The sequence below is a fragment of the Camelus ferus genome, chromosome 10 (assembly GCF_009834535.1).
Source record: "Camelus ferus isolate YT-003-E chromosome 10, BCGSAC_Cfer_1.0, whole genome shotgun sequence".
Taxonomy (NCBI): Eukaryota; Metazoa; Chordata; class Mammalia; order Artiodactyla; family Camelidae; genus Camelus; species Camelus ferus.
In genome coordinates, this window is record NC_045705.1 from 30,351,181 (window position 1) to 30,372,219 (window position 21,039).

General features: G+C 37.1%; 1 protein-coding gene across 8 annotated transcripts in view; it reads left to right on the forward strand.

Annotated features, from left to right (window-relative positions):
- The window catches only part of ATG13 (autophagy related 13), a 42,695-nt gene that overhangs the window by 8,920 nt on the left and 12,736 nt on the right, over nucleotides 1-21,039 (forward strand). For all 8 annotated transcript variants that reach the window (XM_014555999.2, XM_014555997.2, XM_014555998.2 and 5 more), the window contains 8 exons: nucleotides 10,893-10,974; nucleotides 11,939-12,019; nucleotides 12,422-12,541; nucleotides 14,788-14,834; nucleotides 15,988-16,128; nucleotides 19,530-19,570; nucleotides 20,330-20,426; nucleotides 20,742-20,840. In XM_014555999.2, the coding sequence (XP_014411485.2) occupies nucleotides 10,906-10,974; nucleotides 11,939-12,019; nucleotides 12,422-12,541; nucleotides 14,788-14,834; nucleotides 15,988-16,128; nucleotides 19,530-19,570; nucleotides 20,330-20,426; nucleotides 20,742-20,840 (695 nt within the window). In that variant the 5' untranslated portion in view covers nucleotides 10,893-10,905. The remainder of the gene's footprint in view (nucleotides 1-10,892; nucleotides 10,975-11,938; nucleotides 12,020-12,421; nucleotides 12,542-14,787; nucleotides 14,835-15,987; nucleotides 16,129-19,529; nucleotides 19,571-20,329; nucleotides 20,427-20,741; nucleotides 20,841-21,039) is intronic.

Genomic DNA, 21,039 nt, shown 5'->3' on the forward strand with positions numbered 1-21,039 from the left:
CAAAATAAACATACTCTTACCATATGATCCAATAGTTGCACTCTTACTATTTACCCAAAGGAGTTGAAAGCGTGTTTTCAGAAGGAGATTGGAGGCGTCTCTGGAGAAATTCAGTATCAGAGGCAAAAACCTCTGTATATTGACACTTGAGGTTCCTCTCCATTGAGAAAAAGGTCAGGCAGGGCCCAGCTTGTTCCTGATGGCCCTCTGTGAGCCCTACCAGTTTACCAACCTCATTTATATATCCTGAGTTTCTTTCTTTTTGGTACCTCATACGCAAATGTGAATGGGACAGCCAGGGGTCACCAATCACTTGATGAAAGCCTCCATTGTGGCTGCCAGTGTTTTTCAAGCCTAGTGAGGAAGAGTGCTCCAGAGGTGGCGGAGGGAGCGTCTTACAGACTTTGATAACCAAATCTAGCATGTTTTTGATTCAGTGTTTCCAAAAAGTTAATGTCCATTCTTTTTTTTTTCTTACTTACTTAATTTTATTAAAAAAATTTTTATTGAGGTATAATTTACAATATTGTATTAGTTTCAGGTGTACAATAGTGATTCAAAGTTTTTCTAGATTATACTCCATTTATAGTTATCATAAAATATTGGCTATATTCTCTGTGCTATATAATATATCCTTGTAGTTTATTTATTTTATTCATAATAGTTTGTACTTCTTAAACCCCTACCCCTATTTTGCCCCTCCCTCTTCCCACTGGTAACCACTAGTTTGTTCTCTGTATCTGTGAGTCTGTTTCTGTTTTGTTATATTCAATCATTTTATTTTTCAGATTCCTCATGTAAGTGATAACATATAGTATTTGTCTTTCTCTGTCTGACGTATTTCATTTCACTAAGCCAAATACCCTCCAGGTCCATCCATGTTGTTGCAAATAGCAACATTTCATTTCAGTTCATTTCATTTCATTCATTTTTATGGCTGAGTAGTGTTCCATTGTGTGTATGTGTATGTGTGCGTGTATGTACACATACCATGTTGATGGGTGGGGATATGTCCCTGCCGAGGTTGCTCCTCAGTCTGAGGCTCCCATTTTGGTGCCTACAGGCTGTTGGGTGGGATTGGGTCCTAAATAGCTTAATTAGGTAGAGGGGGGATTCCAAAAGATGATTGCTAGCACGAGTGTTCATGTGATAGAACAAGCTCCCCAGAATGTCTGCCACAAGTATCTGTGTCCCCAGGCTGAGCTCCAGTTGTCTCCTCCATCTTCAGGAGACTCTTCAAGATGAGCAGGTATTTCTGACCCAGCCTCCTTTGAAATTATTGCTTCTGCCTTGAGTCCTGGTACATGTGAGATTTTGTGTGCCCCCTTTAAGAGACTTCATGCTATTTCCCACAAACCTCTGGGGCTCCCAAAAGTAAGCCCACTGGCCTTCAAAGCCAAATGTTCTGGGGACTCATCTTCCAGGTGCAGAGCCCTGGACTGGGGGGCCCAGTATGGGACTCAGCCACATCGCTCCTTCGGGGAGAACCTGTGCAATTGTAATTATTCTTCTGTTTGTGGGTCACCCACCTGGGATGGGGGGACTGGTCTTGAACATACCAGGACTCTCCACTCCTACCCATCTATCTCATTGTGGTTCCTTCTTTATATTTTTAGTTGTAGAAGATCTTTTCTGGTAGGTTCCTATCTTTTTAATCAATACTTTTTCTGTAAATAGTTATAATTTTGGTGTGCCTGTGAGAGGAGGTGAGCTCAAGGTCTTTCTACTCCACCATATTGGGAACTCCCTGTATCCAGTCTTCTAACATGAGGGAGGAAGGGCAGTTCTGTCCTGAGTGCGTCATGGAGTGGCTGTAGGGCTTATAGTGGGGTCTAAATGCTTCCTCTGTCGACTTTGGAATAGTCTTCCTGTTTTCAGCCCCATCTGCCACTCTACTTTAGGAGCTGTCTGTCTGGTGACTCTAATTCCTTGGCCTTCTTAGTTTCTTTGGTTCAGATGAGCTTTCTTTGTTTAGCGTTTCTCTCACTGCTGGCTTAGATATCAGCTCTGTTCTGCTCAGTCACTTATCTATTCCTTCTACTTTCCACCTTCCAGAACTTTGATGTTGTTATCTCTTGTCTGTGTGTGGGTGCTTTTTAAAGTCCCCCACCCCCTTTTTAGGAGTGAGCAAAAATGAACATAAACATTGAAACCTTTATCCTTAACCAGTGTGTTTTCTTTTTTCCCCCAATATTTTGTTGACATCCTTCACTGTTATTTTCTCTTCTGAATTTATTTATAGCTCTTATATTTCTGTACTTTTAATTGAGGACTGGGAAAATAGTTGAGATAAATGGTTTTTATCCATTTATTTGAGTAAAATTCATTTTTTTCCATTTAAAATGAGCATTTCACTGTGAAAGTTAGTAAAAGGTCTAGATAGCCTACCTATGCAGGTAAGTGTACTTTTCCCTTGGTTGTATCATTTGTACTTGATCAGTATTATAGAATCTTCTGTCTGGTATTTGAATGTTGGCTGTTATCTACATCCATTATATAACAATAGGAAATTTTACTTACTTAATGGCATCCTTTTTTCTTTTTGTGTGTTAAAATACAGTTTACCATCTTAACCATTTTTGTGTACAGTTCAGTGGTATTAAATATATTCACATTGTTGTGCAGCCTTCACTGCCATCCATCCCCATAATTTTTCATCTTGTAAAAGTGAGACTCTACCTGTTGAACAGTAACTCCCCATTTTCTCTTCCCCCAGACCCTGGTAACTACTATTTTACTTTCTGTCTTTATGATTTTGCCTACTCTAAGTACCCCGTATAAATGGAATCATACAGTATTTGTCTTTTTGTGACTGGTTTATTTCACTTAGCATAATATCCTCAAGGTTCATGTATGTTGTAGCATGTGTCAGAATTTCCTTCCTTTTTAAGACTGAATAATATTTCATTGTATATATATTTATATTATACACCACATTTTGCTTATCCATTATATTTTCAGATAATTGTTTAAAAGCATTTTATTTTTATTCTATTTGGGGGGTAATTAGGTTTATTTATTTTTATCTATTTTTTTTAACAGAGGTATTGGGGATTGAACCTAGGACCTCATGCATGCTAGGCATGCACTCTACCATTGAGCTATACCCTCCCCACTGAAAGCATTTTAGTATGGTACAAGACTGTGCATATTCTGAACACTTTGGGAACCTGACAGAATTATTTGTTGTTATGAACTTCTGTTGATGAAAATTATGTGTAGAGAATGTTGCTAAATTGAAATTTCTATTCCAATAAGGTCCAGTAAATAATTTTTTTTATTTGTTAAATGTCTTAAGCTTGGAGAAAAGCCTTAATTAAGTGAAGTATTTCTCAGGCAAGAAAGCTACAAGTGGCAAATCTGGGGAAATAGGTGTTGATGTTTGAAGGGACAGCAATATTTGTGGGAGCATTGTGATTTATAAATATATTTTTGACCTAATTAAGCCATTTAAGAAAAGATGACACTTGATAAATTTAATCAAATATATGTGAGTGGGAACCACATAGAACTTCTTGTAAATATCCAGAAATTACACATAGTAATTGTTTTACGTCCCTAAGGCAAAAAATGTAATAAAGGTAGTAATAAGTAGCTCTGATGAACTTACATATTCAGCATATTAACAGGAAAGGAACAAAAAATTTGAGTGATTGCATGAGAGTTTCCTATATAATTAAGAGACTAAAATGCTGAGAAGTAAAATGGCCTTGACTTAAACTAAGTGGTACCCTAAAAGCCCTACCTTGGCTTTGTTCTCTAGCAGCTGATGTATTGTCTTAAAACCTATCCCATCAAGGGTCTCCACCCTTAATGTAGACAGTCATTTTGGCAATTATAACATGTTGGTAACAGTGGCTAATATGGGCAGTGGTCTATAAAGTCTAAAGAGAAGAAGGACAAATACATTTATTTGTCAGCCAAGAAAGCTCTCTCTAGACTCTTGGTGGCAGAATTCCAACTTGCTTACCCCTGAAGTAGTGAAAGATGTATGAAGCTAATAGTGAGATGATACCATTTTAGTTTCCCTAGGTGGTCTCCTTTTAGGAAAGGCAACATGTTGCTCACTTGTTGCTTCCTTTTTTGTCTACTTGGCAGTTTTATTTCTCAATTAATAAATTGGATTTATAGTATATAAACTGTCTCTTGTAACTGAAGTCCCCAAACCTTGACTGAACTAATAAAATTAGTTTCCTGAGCATGTACATCCAAGGACTAGACCTTGGTCCAGTATTGTCATTTACTTGCTAGTTTCATTGACCAAGATCTTTTCTGAGAGTACCAGCAGGCCTCTGGTTACCTTTTCAAAATCACTTCACCTGTTTTCCCTGCTGACTTTGCATGTGGAATCTTGAAGTTCAGGCTGAGGAGTTTGCCCAAAGTTCTGGCACATAGGAGCAATACTAACATAATACTTTATTAGATTAGCCTTTCAGTGGCTTACCTGAGGTTTACAGTATAGTCTGGAAGGAGGTGTTGAGGAAGAAACTTTTTCTGTACAGGTCTTAGGTTCCCTGTGTGGGGGCCTGCAAATTAAACCAACAAAAGCCAGATTAGCAAGAGAAAAGACATTTGCAAAGTATATACCACAGGAGAGCTCAGTGGTGAGTAGCTCAAAGAGGTGGTAAAAATTTGGGACTTATATGCCTAGTTTAGTAGGAGAAAGGAAGGAGAAAAAAGGCTCTTATGGGAAGAACAAACAAGTTTCTTTGGGAAAGGCAAATGGGTCTTTGGGAGAACAAATGGGAGATAAGAATGTTTGTGATAACATTTGCTTGTGTGGGTTTAAATGGCCTTTCCTTCTTCTTTAAGACCATGAACCTCCTCCAGATAGGGGATTTATAATAGGTTTACTCTTAGTCTCTCTCCTGGGAGTAGAAGCCAACCTGGAATGGGAATTTATGGCAGTCCTCATTTCTCAGAAGGTTCTACTTTTAATCAGATATGGAAGGCTCTGAGAAGATTTCTTTTCTACATCTGTTGAATCTCAGATGTCTTCAGCTTAAAATAATCTTTATGCCAAAATGGCATATTTTAGGATGGCATAGCCTGATGATCTTCAAAGGTAAAGTAACTAACCAAGTGAGTCTCTTCCAGATAAGAAATGTAACTTGGATTGAGGTGGTATCTATGGAAATGAAAATGCTGCAAATATTAAGAGTTTTGTAAAAGCAAGAGTTTGAAGGATTTAGTAATTGGTTAGTGTAGTAAAGGACAGAATAAAAGAAAAATTCAATTGTAGGTTTCTTTTAAATTTTTGTACCAAATTTCCCTTTATCCCTGGAGCCTTCAAAGGAGAAATTTTCAAAGAGCAAAGCATAGGGTAAACCTTCTGTTAACATTTATGTTGTAAAGAATGAATTAACTGCTTGATAACCTAGGCTTAAGGGGACAGTAAGCTTTGATGCCTGAAAGAGAAGTTTCTGTGGAGACCACCCCTTTGGGCTCAATAACTAACTCTAGTTACATAATCTTTTTAGTGCTTCCAGGGATATAGAAAGTCATAAGAGACATTGTGCCATTATAATGTTTGCTTTGGTAGATGCTTTGATGGTAGGAACACAGTTCCCCACTTCAGTGTAAAATAGGGGCAGCACAATCCTCCAGCACTTTTTTTTTTCCATCACTATTCTTATCTCAGATCTGTTGCTGTGTTGCTTTAGGGCCTTGAGCTGTTTAACCCTTTGAAAGGTCTTTTTATTTTTACTTTAATATTTGTTAGTGTTCTTTTTAACCAAAATTAGGAAAGTCTGAAGGTGGGTGTGCATGTTAAATATATTGTTTGATAGGCCTCCAAAGATGAGTCCTTTGTAATTTGGATAGCTTTAGGCTTTAATCTGTTCTTGATCACAGTGGATTCTCCTGTGGTATCTCATCAATTCTTTCTTTCTTTCTTTTTTTATTGAAATACAGTCAATTATGTGTCAATTTCTGGTGTCTAGCACAATGTCCCAGTCATGCATATACATACATATATTCGTTTTCATATTCTTTTTCATTAAAAGTTATTACAAGATACTGAACATAGTTCCCTGTGCTATACAAAAGAAATTTTAAAAATCTATTTTTATATATAGTGGCTAAAATTTGTAAGTCTCAAACTCCCAAATTTATCCCTTCCCAGCCCCTTTCCCCAGTAACCATATGATTGTTTACTATGCCTGTATTTCTGTTTTGTAGATGAGTTCATAGTGTCCTTTTTTTTTTTTTAAGGTATTTTATTTCTCCTTCATTGGTCTCTTCCCCCTCCCAATAAATTTGCTATATCCCTCTCCTAGAGGGAAAACCCTTTTAACCAGAACAGCTTGAGGTATTTTCCTATGTAACTTCTCAGAAGTAGCTGAATCCATTCCTCACTACTGCTCTCAGAAGCTGTCCTCTCAGAGGTCATTAACAGCATAATTACAAGTCCAGAGGCCTTTTCCTCTTACGAATGAAGGAATCCAGAATATGTCACCCCAAAATATGCCTCTTTGACATAATTATTTTGAGCTGAAGGCAATTAATAAGCAGCAAATGCAGAGCCTTTGTTTACCCTCCCCTTTGTTGCCTAAAGGCAGGATATAAATTCCCTTTTCACTGGAGACAGATTCTTATCAGACCTAGGAGGCACCAGAAGAATCTGCAAACAAACCTTACTCCGTTAGTTTCCTCCCATATATTTAACCTTCCCACAGTCTGCAGTCCTTGGATGCCTAAAACTGCTTTCCTTTGTCCTATCATTTCTCTACAAATTTATTTTCTCTGAAGATCCCATATAAACCACAGTTCTAAGCCACCACTTTGAGTTGTTTTTCGTTGAGTTTTCTCCTGTGTGATGTACACTTCATGCGTTAGTAAACTTTTTCTCTTGTTAACTTGTCTTTTTAAGAGTCCCAGCTGAAAACTTAAGATGAGTAAAGTTTTGCCTCCTCCACAAAAACTTCTGTTGTTGACCATCCTTTTAGTCTGTAATTTCTCCTTTATTTCAATGAAGACTTCTCAGAAATTACTTTGCCTCCTATTTCTCTGACTAGTTCTTGCATTTTCTTGTGGGGCTTTTAGACAGATGTTTTCCAAGGTCATTGTTACTTTGTTTTTTCTGTTATCTCCCCTGGTCATTTCATCTGTTGCTATAATTTTAATTAACTATCTCTTCTTTTTTGAGATCTGTCTCCAACTTTAATCTCAGTCTTAATCTTTTCCATTAGTTCCAGGCTTACTTAGCATTTTCAGATGGTTCTTCTGGTGTTTATAACTCAGCCTATTAAATTAACTGAACTGATTGGCTAAAAATAGTGAACTTTGATCCTTAACTTACACTCCTTTTAAAAATTGATTTGCAATGGATCATGAATCTAAATGTGGAAGATAAAAATGTTTCTAGAAGAAAATGTAGGAGAATATTTTCATGACTTTGATATCAGCAAAAAAAATTTTAACAGGACACCAAAAAAGTGCTAAACATCAAAGAAATGGTTGATAAATTGGACTTACTAAAATTAAGAAACTCTGATCATCAGAAGACTCCTTAGGAGAATAATACTCAGCAATAAAAAGAAATAAACTACCGGTGTAGAATATAACATGAATAAGTCTCAAAATGATTATACTGAGTGAAAGTAGCTAGAGTATATATTGTATGATTAATTTATATAAAACTCCAGGAAATGCAGATGGAAATCTTTAGTGTTAGAAAGCATGTCAGAGGTTGCTTAGGTATGGGTTATTGAGAAGGGGCTGGAGGGAGGGATTGATTACAAAGGAATATGAGGAACTTTGGGGGAGTAATTGTTATGTTCACTATTTTGCGGTGATGATTTTACAATTATAAGCATGTCAAAACTTACCAAATCTTATACTTCTAATATATATATTGTCAGTTATTCCTCAGTAAAGCTGTATTTAGGGGAGAGGATATAACTCAAGTGGTAGGGCGCATGCTTAGCACACACAGGGTTCTAGGTTCAATCCCCAGTACCTCCTCTAAAAATAAATAAGTAAATAAACTTAATTATGCCCCCCCCTGAAAAAATCATGCAAAAAAAAAAAAGCGGTATTTAATAAGGACGTAAAGACCACCCAAATGAGACCAGTTGAAGATCATTTATTCAGAGCTTGTCATTGTAGGAGAGTCTGCCCCATCACTTGCCTTTGACAAAGTTGCAAAGGCAGGTAGACCATTGGGGAAGCTTTATAGTGGAAAGAAGGCTTCAAGGATGTCCTTATTTGGGGCTGTTGGCATGGGGAAGCTGTAAGCAGCCTAACTAAAATAGTGGTATCCTATGTGATTGGTTAGGGGTACATATTTGCCTTTTTCTGGCTGGTCCGAAGTTGGAAGCAGGGATAGAAATTAGGGAAGCTATTAGGTCCTGGCTATTTGGGGATAGTTTTTAAAGGGGTTATTGTTTGACTTCCTAGGGATAGTCTGACTTCCCTGACTGGTTACTGTAGATAGTAGGTTGGCTTCCTGGGCTAGGTTTTTGCAGGTTATGGGTCAGAGCTCTATTTTTATATATGTAGTTCGGCCATTATCTGTTAGTATATTCTGACTCTCATAAAAAGAAACAGATTCCATAAGAAAGGCAAACCACAAACTGGGAAAAGATCTGTAGTACATATCCAACATAGTACTTAATATACTGTTTTTTTTTTTAACATTACAATTCAGTAAGAAAAAGGCAGCCTGATTTTTTAAATGGGTAAAAGGCTTGAACTAGCACTTTCTGGAAGAGAATATCCGTCAGCAGTACCAAGTGGTCTTATAGACATGGCACAGCGGAAGCTCTGATATGCTGTTGTTAATGACGTAAATTGGTACAGATCCTGGAAGACTGTTTGGCAGCATCTATCAAAGCTAAACACAGGCATATGTTGGAGATATTGCGAGGTGGTTCCAGACTACTGCGCTAAAACGAGTCACGTGAATTTTTTGGTTTTCTGGGGCATATAAAGTTGTGTTTACAGTATAGACTATTGAGAGTATAATAGCATGATGTCAAAAATATGTGCATACCTTAATTTAAAAATACTTTGTTGCTAAAAAATGCTAACCACCATCTGAGCCTTCAGTGAGTTATAATCTTTCTGCTATTGGAGGATTTGAAATATTTTGAGAATTACCAAAATGTGACATGGATATGAAATGAGCAAATGCTGTTGGAAAATGGCTCTGATAGACTTGCTAGACACAGTGTTGACACAAAGCTTTACTTGTAAAAAGAAAAAGGAGGGGCAATATCTATGAAGCACAGTAAAGTGGGGTGCAATAAAACAAGGTATGCCTGTGTACGTATACTCTGTGACCCAGCATTAACACTCCTGGCTTTACATCTGAGAGCAGTGAGTATTCATGTCCACCAAAAGACTCATGTAAGAACATAATAGTTAAAAACAGGAAACAACCCAAATGTTTATCAACAGTAGGATTTATAGATTGTGGTATATTCATAAAATGGAGTGCTACATAGCAATGAAAAAGAATAAACTGCGTTAAAAATGAATCTTACAGACATAATGTTGAATAAAGGAAGCTACACACAAAGAGTTAATAATATTTGATTCCACTTATAAGAAATTCAAGACAGACAACTAATTTATGGTGTAGAGGTCAGAATAATGGTTACCTTTTGGTGGATTTATTGATGTAGGGGGAACATAATGGAGCCTCCTGGATTATTGGAAATATTCTATAACTTGATCTGGATTGTTGTTATATGGCTGTATGCATATAAAATGTTTATTGAGCTGTACACCTAAGATGTGTGCATTTCACTACATTTAAGTTATACCTCAGTAAAGAACAGTATGGTTTTTTTTTTTAACTTGTACTCATTATTCCCTTTTTCAGCTCTTTTGTTTACATCTTTCCTTAAAACTAGCTCTCCCTCTGGCTTTCTTGTTTTCTTTTTGTTAACTGAAACCACATTAAACTTTTTGTGGCCAGTCCTTAAATCCCATCTGCTCTTCCTTTAAAATTCTCCCATTCATACTATTTCCATATCATGTCTGTACTAGAGTTTTAGCTTTGACCATAGGCCTGAAATTATTGCCAAGGACCTAATTGATTTCTCTGCTTTCCATACTCAAAACTACTCGACAGTGCTAGCAAAGCTATCCTTCTAAAGCACCATTCAGGCTGTGTTGCTTCCTCTCCTCAAAAGCCTTGAAGGTGCTCCCATTTCTGATACTAGCTGCCTATCAGTCTCTTGCATTGTATTTAAGACTCATGGCCCGGCCCCAACCAGCCATACACAATCACTGGGAAATTGGAATACTTAATAGTTGCAAACCCATTTTGCTCCTCCTTGCTTATACTTCATGCTCTCCTCTCCCTAAATGCTTTCTTCTTCATACCAGCCCCTTCTCAAACCATTTCAACCTGAGGGTTTGTGATATACTTCAGGAAATCCATGAACCCCCCGAATATATCTGAATGTTTCTGTATATGTGTATTTTTCTGAAGAAAGAGCTTGTCATGTCATAGGATTCTCAAAAGTTGTGCAAAAGTTAAAGTTGATTAAGTGGCCTTTTGAAGGAATGTAAGGTAACTCATTTTATGTTTTAACAAAGTTTTGTCTTATTAAAACTTTACTCAATGTGTAGGGTAATAAAACTTTTTTAATAGATACGTTATATTTAAAAGGTCAAAGTTTCAGATCCAGGTAAAATGGCTTGTCTCATCTGTTCTTTAGGTCTCTAGACTTAGCTCTTTGTGTGGAATTTATTTTCCTCAAAAGATAGTATCTTTCTGTTTTTCACTTTGGTGTGTTTAGTTAGGGGGAATATTTTTTACCTTCCACAGGACTATTCGTACAGCTGGTAGACAATACCATCTCTGTATGCTTTGTTGTAGCAATCCTTTTTAAAGGATATTAGTCACATTTTTCAACACTTTTTTCCCCCTGATTTAGATTCCTATAGGCAATGGAAACTGATCTCAATTCCCAAGACAGAAAGGACCTGGACAAATTCATTAAATTTTTTGCCCTCAAGGTAATATATCCATTCTCTTGAGCCTACAACTGTTAGAAATAACTTCCGTGCTTCTCCCTTTTTGGAAATACAGCATAACAGCTTGCAGCTTGCCCATTTTAAGGGATACTTCTGTCTGTTGTAAACCAAACTGTGAAGTTTGGGGGCGGTAGTGGGGGTGTAACTAAAAAGTAGCTTCCAATTTTCCACAGCTACTTGTTCAAAAAAAATTTTTTTGCAAGGCTGTTTGCAGAAATGTCAAACTTATTATGCCTGGTTATTGGCACAGTATGTTCCTTTGGGGTGAGAACAAGGACTATGGACAGGAATGGACAGCATTTGGGGCATCTTTCCCTAAACATCAACTACCTGAAATGTCTGACTTTCACTTAATTGTTCCTTCTGGGTAAATGAGGAATTAAAACTGAATTTTGAATACTTTAGAAGTTATATTTTCCTAAACGTAAAAATCATTTCCACCTCTATCGCTCCTTCCTCTCAACCATTGCTATGTAAGAACAATCCATGCAGTAGATTCTGGTTGTAAAATTAGTTGGGAGACTTTTGCCATATGGGCCAAATGATATGAATAATTGTGGAATCCTTGGTTTAAATCTACTATGATTATGTAAGTGTATGACAGTGAATATTTAAACCTACGGTTGGACTTGTTTCTTTATGAAAGCCACCATGTGCAACTTTCCTTCTGCCATGTGAGAGTATTAAAGATTCCAAGCCTCAAACTATAATTGCTCTAACTGGCTAACGCTCAGTATGCCCTCAGGAATATTTACACTATTATTTTTGTGCCATGTTTTTTTTCTATCTGTTCCTGAATGTTTTAGATTCTACCCTTTCCTGACGTATAGTTATGGTCATTGGTATCTTTTTAACTCTGCATTTGGAGAGTTTTTAATGCTAATCAGGAGCCAAATCAATTTGTTAAAAGTTTTCATCTTTGATTTGTTTATTTGGTTTTTTTTAGACTGTCCAAGTGATTGTCCAGGCTCGACTGGGCGAGAAGATTTGTACTCGTTCATCTTCATCCCCAACGGGTTCAGATTGGGTAAAATCCCTATTCTTGCTAAAGGCTGTACTATGGTGTTTGTCACAAGGAGTCACAGTGTAGTAATAAATAATACTATTTATAATATTACTAAATCATAACATTAAAATTCCTAATTTCATTTGATCCACTCACTTGGAAAGTATGTTCTTCATTAAATGTTAATCCTGGGTTTTTTTTGTTTTTTTGTTTTCTTTTTTGGCTTTCTGCTATGATAGCTAAAAAGCTTTTCAACCTGGGTTTTGAGTATTTGATGCAAGGTATCTCTTATGGAGAAGGGAGAAGTGAATGAATGTCCTTAATCAGAGCAGTGCCTGGATTACCCAACATCCAGTCTTACTACTTTATGTTTCCATAATGTTCCTTGTGAGTGTTTAACACAAAGTCCCTTTTGTGTTCTAGTTCAATTTAGCAATCAAAGACATCCCAGAGGTTACACATGAAGCGAAGAAGGCGCTGGCAGGGCAGCTGCCTGCCGTCGGGAGATCTATGTGTGTGGAGATCTCACTCAAGACTTCGGAGGTAAGGTTATGGCCAGAATAGTGTCTTAACTTGGCACTCAAAGCTCTTCACATTCTGGCTCCAACTGAGTCTTATTCCCGCCCCTTCCCTCTCTGATATTCTCATCATTCTCTGAGGAGATCATGGTTTTTGTACTTATTCTTCCAACCACTTGGAATAGACTCTTCACCCTCATCTTTTAGACTCTTCACCCTCATCTTTATATATATATCATCCATATGTGATATGTTTCTACTTACCCTTCAAGACTCATGTGCTGTAGAAGATCTCCCCCTTCTAGTGGGAGAGGTAACTATTCTCTTAAACTTCCCCATGTGCTTTGTTTATATTTGTTTCTAGAGTGTAACTTCCTATATTGTGATTTTTTTAAAATGTTTTTGCTCACTTTGTTCCATGTTTAGATTGAGCCAGATATTGTTTCTTGTATGTTTATTAATCTATTTCCACTACAGGGTTGTGAGGTTGCAAGGTATGATAAAAGGCAAATAGAGCTTGGAGCTACACAGACCCAAATTCAGATCCTAGCTCAGCAACTTTGAGAAAAAAAAAATTTTGTGTGGGGGGGTAATCATTAGGTCTATTTATTTATTTATTACTAGTTTTTGTGTTTGTTTTTTTAATGGAAGTACTGGGCATTGAACCCAGGACCTTGTGGATGCTAAGCACGCGCTCTACCGCTGAGCTATGCTCTTCCCCCTCAGCTGAGCAACTTTGTACAAATGACTTAACCCCACCTCTACCAATACCACCAAAGTAACACAACACTTCACAGTCTTGCAGGGCTGTAATATTTTCTCTTTAATTCTTATTTGTAAAGTGCCTAACATAACATATAGTAGACAATCATTACATGTTCCTGTTCATACTTTACACTTTTATTTTTGAGATCAGCAGCCATGCTACATCTGATTTATCTGTGTAGTTCCTCAGTTCTTGAAATGAGGCAGGATATGAATGAATAATCATCTCTGTACCTGGCACGGTGCCGGGGGTGGCACATAGTAGGCTCTCAGTTTTGTTGAATGAATGATGAGTGTATTTATTCCATGGAAACTTTAGCACCAAATAAAACGAAACTTCCTATTCTTCCTTATTGAGTCACCAATTTATACTGTGAATTATTTCCCTTAGTGATCCATACGTAGTCCAAATAGAATCTTTCCTCTCCCAGGTATCTGTGAAATCTGACTCTAAACTGTTCTGATTGTCCTAGAAAAACCACACTAACTTGTCTTGGATACTTCCTACTGTCCAGTCATCCTTGATTTTTTGGGAGGGGGTTTGGGAGAGGAATTCAAAATTCATTTGTATCATTTAGAAATGACATTGTGATGAGAAGGATATATATTAAGGATACAGATTTAAATTTGATCTAGAACTAATAGAAGTTCTCTACTCCACAGACTAACCAAACTTACTCCCAAACCTAAAACTTAAACTGATTCGTAAAAAGCTTACCTGTGTTCAAATGTATGTGAGTATCCTTCTCACTAAGTGACACACAGGAGTGTTACAGGGTTGAAGGAGTCTGGCTTTAGTCTTTTCTTTTTCTTTCCTATCTACTAGACTAAATCTGTTCAGAGTGACTTACAGAGGAACTGAACAGTTTGGCTAAAGACATCAAACAGCTAAAAAGACTTCTAAGTAGGGAGCTTGTTAAGGTATTCCTTAACTGTATGTCACCTAAAAATATCCTTTACTGAATTGGAGGGAAAGGCTCCCTCTATCATTTGAAGTGTTGGCCTTCCTGAGGAGCAATTTGGTCATACATAGCGAAAGTCTTAGAAGCATACATATCCCTTGATCTAACAATTCTAATTCTGGAAATTCACCTTCAACTGATTCAGGGTGCATACAAAATGTAGTTTCAAAGTTGTTTATCAGTGTTGTTTATTTTAGTGAAAATTTAGAAACAACCTATATGTCGAAGTATGGGGGGCTGATTGGGTAAAATGATGATCATATGGTGGAATACTATGCAATTATTAAAGAAAATGTAGAATTTAAAATTATAAGTAGAATTCCATGTTGTATTTAATTTAAAAGTTAGTGATAAAAGTAGTTTATACAATGTGATCTCACTTTAATTTAGAAAAGTCACTGATTGGATTATAAATTGATATCTCTTTTTTTTTTTTTACCTTATTTATACTTTCCAGTATTTTATATAGTGGCTATATAGTGCTTTATAATGAGAAAAAAGAAGATAGTTTTAAAAAACTGAAATATCTTTCAATTGTCTACAGGGAGATTCCATGGAGCTAGAAATTTGGTGTCTGGAAATGAATGAAAAGTAAGTGCTCTGTCTTAGGGTCCTTGGTTGTGGTAGCTGAGGATAAAGTACACAACATCATGTGAAAAGCAGGGCCTTGTTATCAGTCATGGAGGGTGTTCTGACCACTTAACAAAGCCAATAGGTCTTTGCTACAATTTGCTTCGTGCTTGGCTCCCAGCCCAGGCACAGAGATGACCTTCAGAAGGGAGTGTCAGTCCAGAGAGACTCAGACACTTCAGGGAAAGGAGCAGAGAGAAAGCTGAAAAGGGTTTGTTGTTTTCCCAGAGTACAGATAGTTCTCTGATTAAATCCCTTGAGCTCTTGTAACATGACTACTCTGTTTTGTCTGCTTTCTGTGTGGCAGACATCCAATAAGATTTCCCCTCATTACTCCTTTATACATGCTGTGTTGGTCATGGGTTGAAAATGCATATTATTTTCCCCTCCATTTTCTTCTTTCAGGGCAGATTAGCTTACTTCTTGCCTGAAGCTTTAATTTTTAAGAAGAATATATAGGAAAATTGAGAAATAGCAGCACATCAAAAGAAAAATCTTAGTAATAAGTATGAGTGGTGTGGGCATTATTTTTCTTTCTTAAATAGAAGGCAATTGCCAGGTATAGTCCAAAATTTTAGTACCAAATACTTTCCTCCAGATTTGTTGTTAGATGTATAGAGGTAGACTGCTCATGAGACATTGAAATTATGTTTTCACCTTCAGTAATATAATTGCAGTATTGAATTACTGTTTTTAAGTATGTTGTTTTATTTCTTAGAAAGATAACTGCCTCAAAGCTAGAAAAATATATTAGATGCCTTTTGGTGCCCATCTGCCTTTGTCTAGTGCATGAGAAAGTGAAACTTTGGCTTTCTTCAACAATCTGTTGATAAGCTGTCAAAGAACTCTTATTACAGCTTTAGTTTGGAACATGTTTTAATAACAAGTTTAATCATATACAGCTTTAGCACTTGATTTGCAACCATCTCTGTTGATTATAGGTGTATTTAGACTGCAAAGCAGATGATAGCCAATCAGAACTTATGAATAATGCTAACAAGTGGATCTCAGTCACTGGATGGAACATAACTAGTATTTCTATATTCATTGCATTTCAATTCTCTGTTTTGCACTGGTTGAATAGGAGAATACTGATAGTGTCTTTGCTCTTTAGGTGTGATAAAGAAATCAAAGTTTCCTATGCAGTGTACAACAGACTGTCATTGCTGCTGAAGTCTCTCCTTGCTATAACCAGGGTGACACCAGCTTACAGACTCTCCAGAAAGCAAGGGCATGAATATGTCATACTGTACAGGTAAACAGCTCACCTTAATGATTCACTCATCGGCCTCATCACTTTGCACATTGTCTGATTAGCATTCAGGTATTCCGTGATTAATTTTTGGACAGATGGTTGGATAGTTGATGCTATAGCTTTCCTATGTTTGTCTATCCATTCTCTCTTATGAACCTCAGCTTTTCAAAGCAGCCAAACCTTTTGTTTGTATACAGTCTTGATTCTTGTGGAATGTATTTTTTGGTCCTACTGATATATATCTCATTGTTGGAAAAGGAGCTTAAGACTTTTAAAAACAAGGTATCTGTATTCCACAGCCTTCTAAATTCCAGAATTAGATTAAAATTCTGTGTAACAAACTCTAATGCAGTTTGTTTTTAATTATTTGTCTGTGGATATAAAGAACTAGTTGACAGTTCTTTGAGAATTTTTCTTACTATTTCACCTCAACACATATGTATTATTGAATGTTTTTTTAATGCAAGTATTGTGTTAGGCCCAAGGAAGAACTATATAGAGCCCAGCCCTACTCGTATTTCTAATGTAATGGGGAAATGTTTGGTACATGCATAATTAAAGTAAAAAGCAGGATTTGCATAGCAGTGTCAGGGAAAACATACTGTGAAAACATAGGAAGCAAAAGTTTGATCTGGGTGGGAGATTAAGGCAGGCTTCATGGAGGAAGTGGCATTCAGACTAGACCTTGAGGGAGAGAAAATTTCATCTGCTGGGAGTGAGGGAGAATGATCATTCCAGGTCAGGCGTACAATGGGTGGCAAGGCATAGAAATTGGGGGCAGGATGTGAGCTATCCTCAGATTGTCGAATGGACCAGAGCGGTAGTGTCGAGGATATGTAGGAAAGTGTGAAAGCAGAGCATGGAATGCCAGAGGTTCCCAAATCATCCAAGACTCTTTTCCACATTAGTGATGAGCCATGGGTTTTAGCCTTTGGTTCACATGTACAGAGCTGATTTTGAGAGGAAATAAGTATAGTAGGATAGAAGGACCAAGGATTTGAACTTAACTATTTCTGTTGAAATAATCTAGCAACCTACCCATGTTTATTTTTCCAAGTTTTTGTTGTCTTCTCAGGTTTCAAGATGGGTATTCCCTTTGAAAATTACTAGACTTTTATTCCTATATAACTCTTATTTTTCGTTTCTCAGCATTCTCATGCTAAGTCCCCTTTAATTTGGTTCTTCTGTAAGTAGCCATGCTACACTACTAGTAGTGTACACTACTTAGTTAACTAGGACTTCTAGTCCTTTTCAAACCCGTGTTTAAAGTCTTCATTTAGTGGGGGAGGGTATAGCTCAATTGGTAGAGCGCATGCTTAGCATGCACGAGGTCCTGGGTTCAATTCCCACTACCTCCACTAAGTAAATAAATAAATAAACCTAATTACCTCCCCCCTCAAAAAATAAAATTCAATTTAAATAAGTAAATAAATAAACTCTTCATTTATCTTGTATCTCTGGAGTAATACAGTATTGCTCACTGATTGCTTATCATTATCAGGTGTGCTTTTGGATGCAGCTAACTAGTTTAAACCTTAGAGAAGTGGGTGGTCTCAGAGGTAGATTTAACTCTTTTTTTTTTTTCTTTTTATACTGTTGCTGACAGGTTAACAGTATAGCCTATACCATTAAACAATAGCCTTGTCTTTTTTTTTTTTTTTTTTTGCTGTACTATCATTTTTTCCCTGATCCTGTAGATTTGATAATTTCGCTATAGCTACATTGTTATAAAAACTCATTTGAAATTTGTTGTTCATCAAGACTAAATTAAAGTTTTGTCTACTATCTGTGAAGAAGACTTTTGCTTAGCACCTGAGTAGCATAAAGAGTATAGCCACAAGAAGGTATAACAGAATTAGATTATTTTAAGCACTGTACCAATATTCAAATGAGCAGCGAGCTGATTAAGTTTCAGCTTTTTCTCAGAGGGTGCTTGGCAAAATCTCCTTTGGCTACACTTTATTAATGTCATTCCTATATTACTTTATGGTAGGAGTCAGCAAAGTGTGGTCTGCAGACTGTCTGCTTGTTTTTATAAAAAAGTTATTTTACAACACAGCCACCCCATGCATTTACCTGTTATCAGTGCTACTTCTGCAGTACAACAGCAAAGCTGAGTAGTTGCCGCAGACTGTATGGCCTGCAAGCTTAAAATATTTGCTAACTGATCCTTTAAATAAAAATTTGCTTGACTCCTGCTTTAAGATGTCTGTCACTTTTGTACATGTATTTCAGCTACTTATACACGTTTCTTTTCTCCCCTCCAGACTATAGTGTTTGAGACCTACAATTCAGATTTGTCCTGAATCTTACCCATAATTTATCTTTATCTTATCCCTGACATCTAACCGTAGGGCTTTGTAGATTGTTGGAGCTTGCTTTTTATTGAACAAACCCATGGAGGGGAGGGTATAGCTGAGTGGTAGAGTGCATGCTTAGCATGCAGGATGTCCTGGGTTCAATCCCCAGTACCTCCAATAAAATAAAATAAATAAATAAATAAACCTAATTACCTCCCCCCAAAGGTAAAAAAAAAATTTTTTTTAAGAAAAATAAAATGAAAAACCCATGTATTAGTTTAATTTTTAACAATATTACTTGAAAAATATAAAAATACATTTTAAGTGTTCTTTGTAATTCAGACATTTAGCTAATTTGGATTGGCCTTCCCAGGGAGATTCATGGAAAAGTTCTGCTGTGTTTATATTTTTATATTTTAGAATAATCTTCCCTAGTTATTCTGTGGTGGACAAGATTTTCTAATTTCTTCACCAATTTACTTTGGAATGACTTTTGACGAGCACAGAGAGCTCCCTTTAATTGAAGACTACACTTCAAAATCCAGTACCTTCTATTGCATATTTGAAAGTGGCTAACTAAGAAACTAGATGTTGAGTTTTCATCACAAGAAAAAAAAATGGTAACTGTGAATGATGATGGATGTTAACTAGACTTAGTATGATCATTTTGCAGTGTATACAAATACTGAATCATTATGTACCCCTGAAACTAATATAATGTATGTCAATTACACCTCAATTAAAAAAAAAAATCTTGTACTTTCTCATAGTAGTCCCAGACCTATTTGCCAATTTTATTTATATATTTTTTATTTCCCAGTAGGTATACTTTATAAACACCTTGTAGGAGCAGGAATAAGAAACTTAAATGGCAATTTCCACTTAATTTTTATTTTCTGAATTTCTTAACCAGTCCTTTCCATTTACATCCCCATGCCTACAGCTTAATCAGGTAGTAGCAGTGTTGCTCCATTAGGAGAGGTGTTCATGCAAATAAGAAAAGAAGGATTGGTTTTATTTATTTTGTTTCTAGTTGTTGTGGTATACAGGCCCTTAGAATAAAGAAATCAGGTAACTTTTTTCTTTCTTTCTTCCTTACAGGATATATTTTGGGGAAGTTCAGCTGAATGGCTTAGGAGAAGGTATGTATCAAGGTTGAAAAACATTTGTAGTGTTAAGAGCTCCCCTGACTTCAGAGATGGGCTCGGATGCTGCCTGTAGTAATATGTGGCTCGTGGTTTTAGTATGCGTGATACAAGTAAGGAAAAGACGGGTGGTCCAAAGAGCCCCCAAGGAATGACTGACTAATTTTTCCCAAAGTTCCAGTAACTCTATTCTTTCTTACTCTTTGTACAATTGTCTGTTTTCCTAATTTTCTACAACGAGCATGTTAAATGTTTCTGATGAGTATCAACAGTTTTGAAAAATTGGAAATGAAACCACAAAAACCAGGAAGCTTTGTTGGAAATACCTTGTAAGGCCCTGGCTCTTTTCTGTACTTAGCTCCAGGGTGGCAGTTTGGGTGGGAGTGTGTGTACTTCCTAAATTTATGTGAGAAACTCCTCATGCCCCTCTGCTGTGCCTATACTTGTGGCACATCTGGGCAGGGTTGGTTAGGACTTGCTTAAGCTTTAGGACCAACAATCGTTTTACCTCTCTGAAGGTAGTTTTATCTGGAAATGCTGTTTCTCCTGACAATATTAGGTTAATACAGAATAAATTGAAAGAAAAAAATATATACATACATACACATAGGTATGAAATTTATGCTGCTGCACTCAAGGTGCTAAGTGGATAATGCCAGAGATTGTACAGCAGATGGAATGATTCACAGAAAGACAGACCGGGGGCAGTGTCAGTACTCTCTGGAAAAAAAGCTAATTGTTTATCTCTTCTCCTAGGTTTCCAGACAGTTCGTGTCGGGACAGTGGGCACCCCTGTGGGCACCATAACTCTTTCTTGTGCTTACAGAATTAACTTGGCATTCATGTCCACCAGGTGAGGAAAATGCTTTGGAATCCAACAGAACTCTTCTAAAGATAGTAGTTTTCTTCCTCCAAACCCGGTGGCTAAGCCTACAGTTGAGCTTTGCCATTGCAAAAGAGTTAAACTGAGAGAGAGTCCAGTTTCCAGACTGAGGAGTCTGAGTGTCCCAGAGCCAATGTAGAGTTGGTGGTTTATGTTTAGGGATGTGATAGTTAAGGCTCTTTGGTTCCTGCCAATAGGTAAAAGGTGAGAAGGGGCCCTCTGAGGACCTCAGGGGGGCTGACAAGGCATTCTAACAAATATGGCAATTTTCCTGCTGCATTACAGGCACTTTGAGAGGACCCCACCTATCATGGGGATTATCATTGATCACTTTGTGGACCGTCCCTATCCCAGCTCCTCGCCCATGCACCCCTGCAATTACAGGTGAGGACTGTGAATGACGTTTTCCCCAAACTGCAGGTAGGCAAAAGCATCCATCTTGCACAGGTACATAGAGCATCCTTATCAGCACTCACTGATGGAGACCCCACGTGGAGAGAAGCAGAGTGGCTAGCTGTCATTCTTGCTGCTACCTGTAAGGTACACCAAGACTTAGGGTGTACCAAGTTCAGAAAGTTCTTGG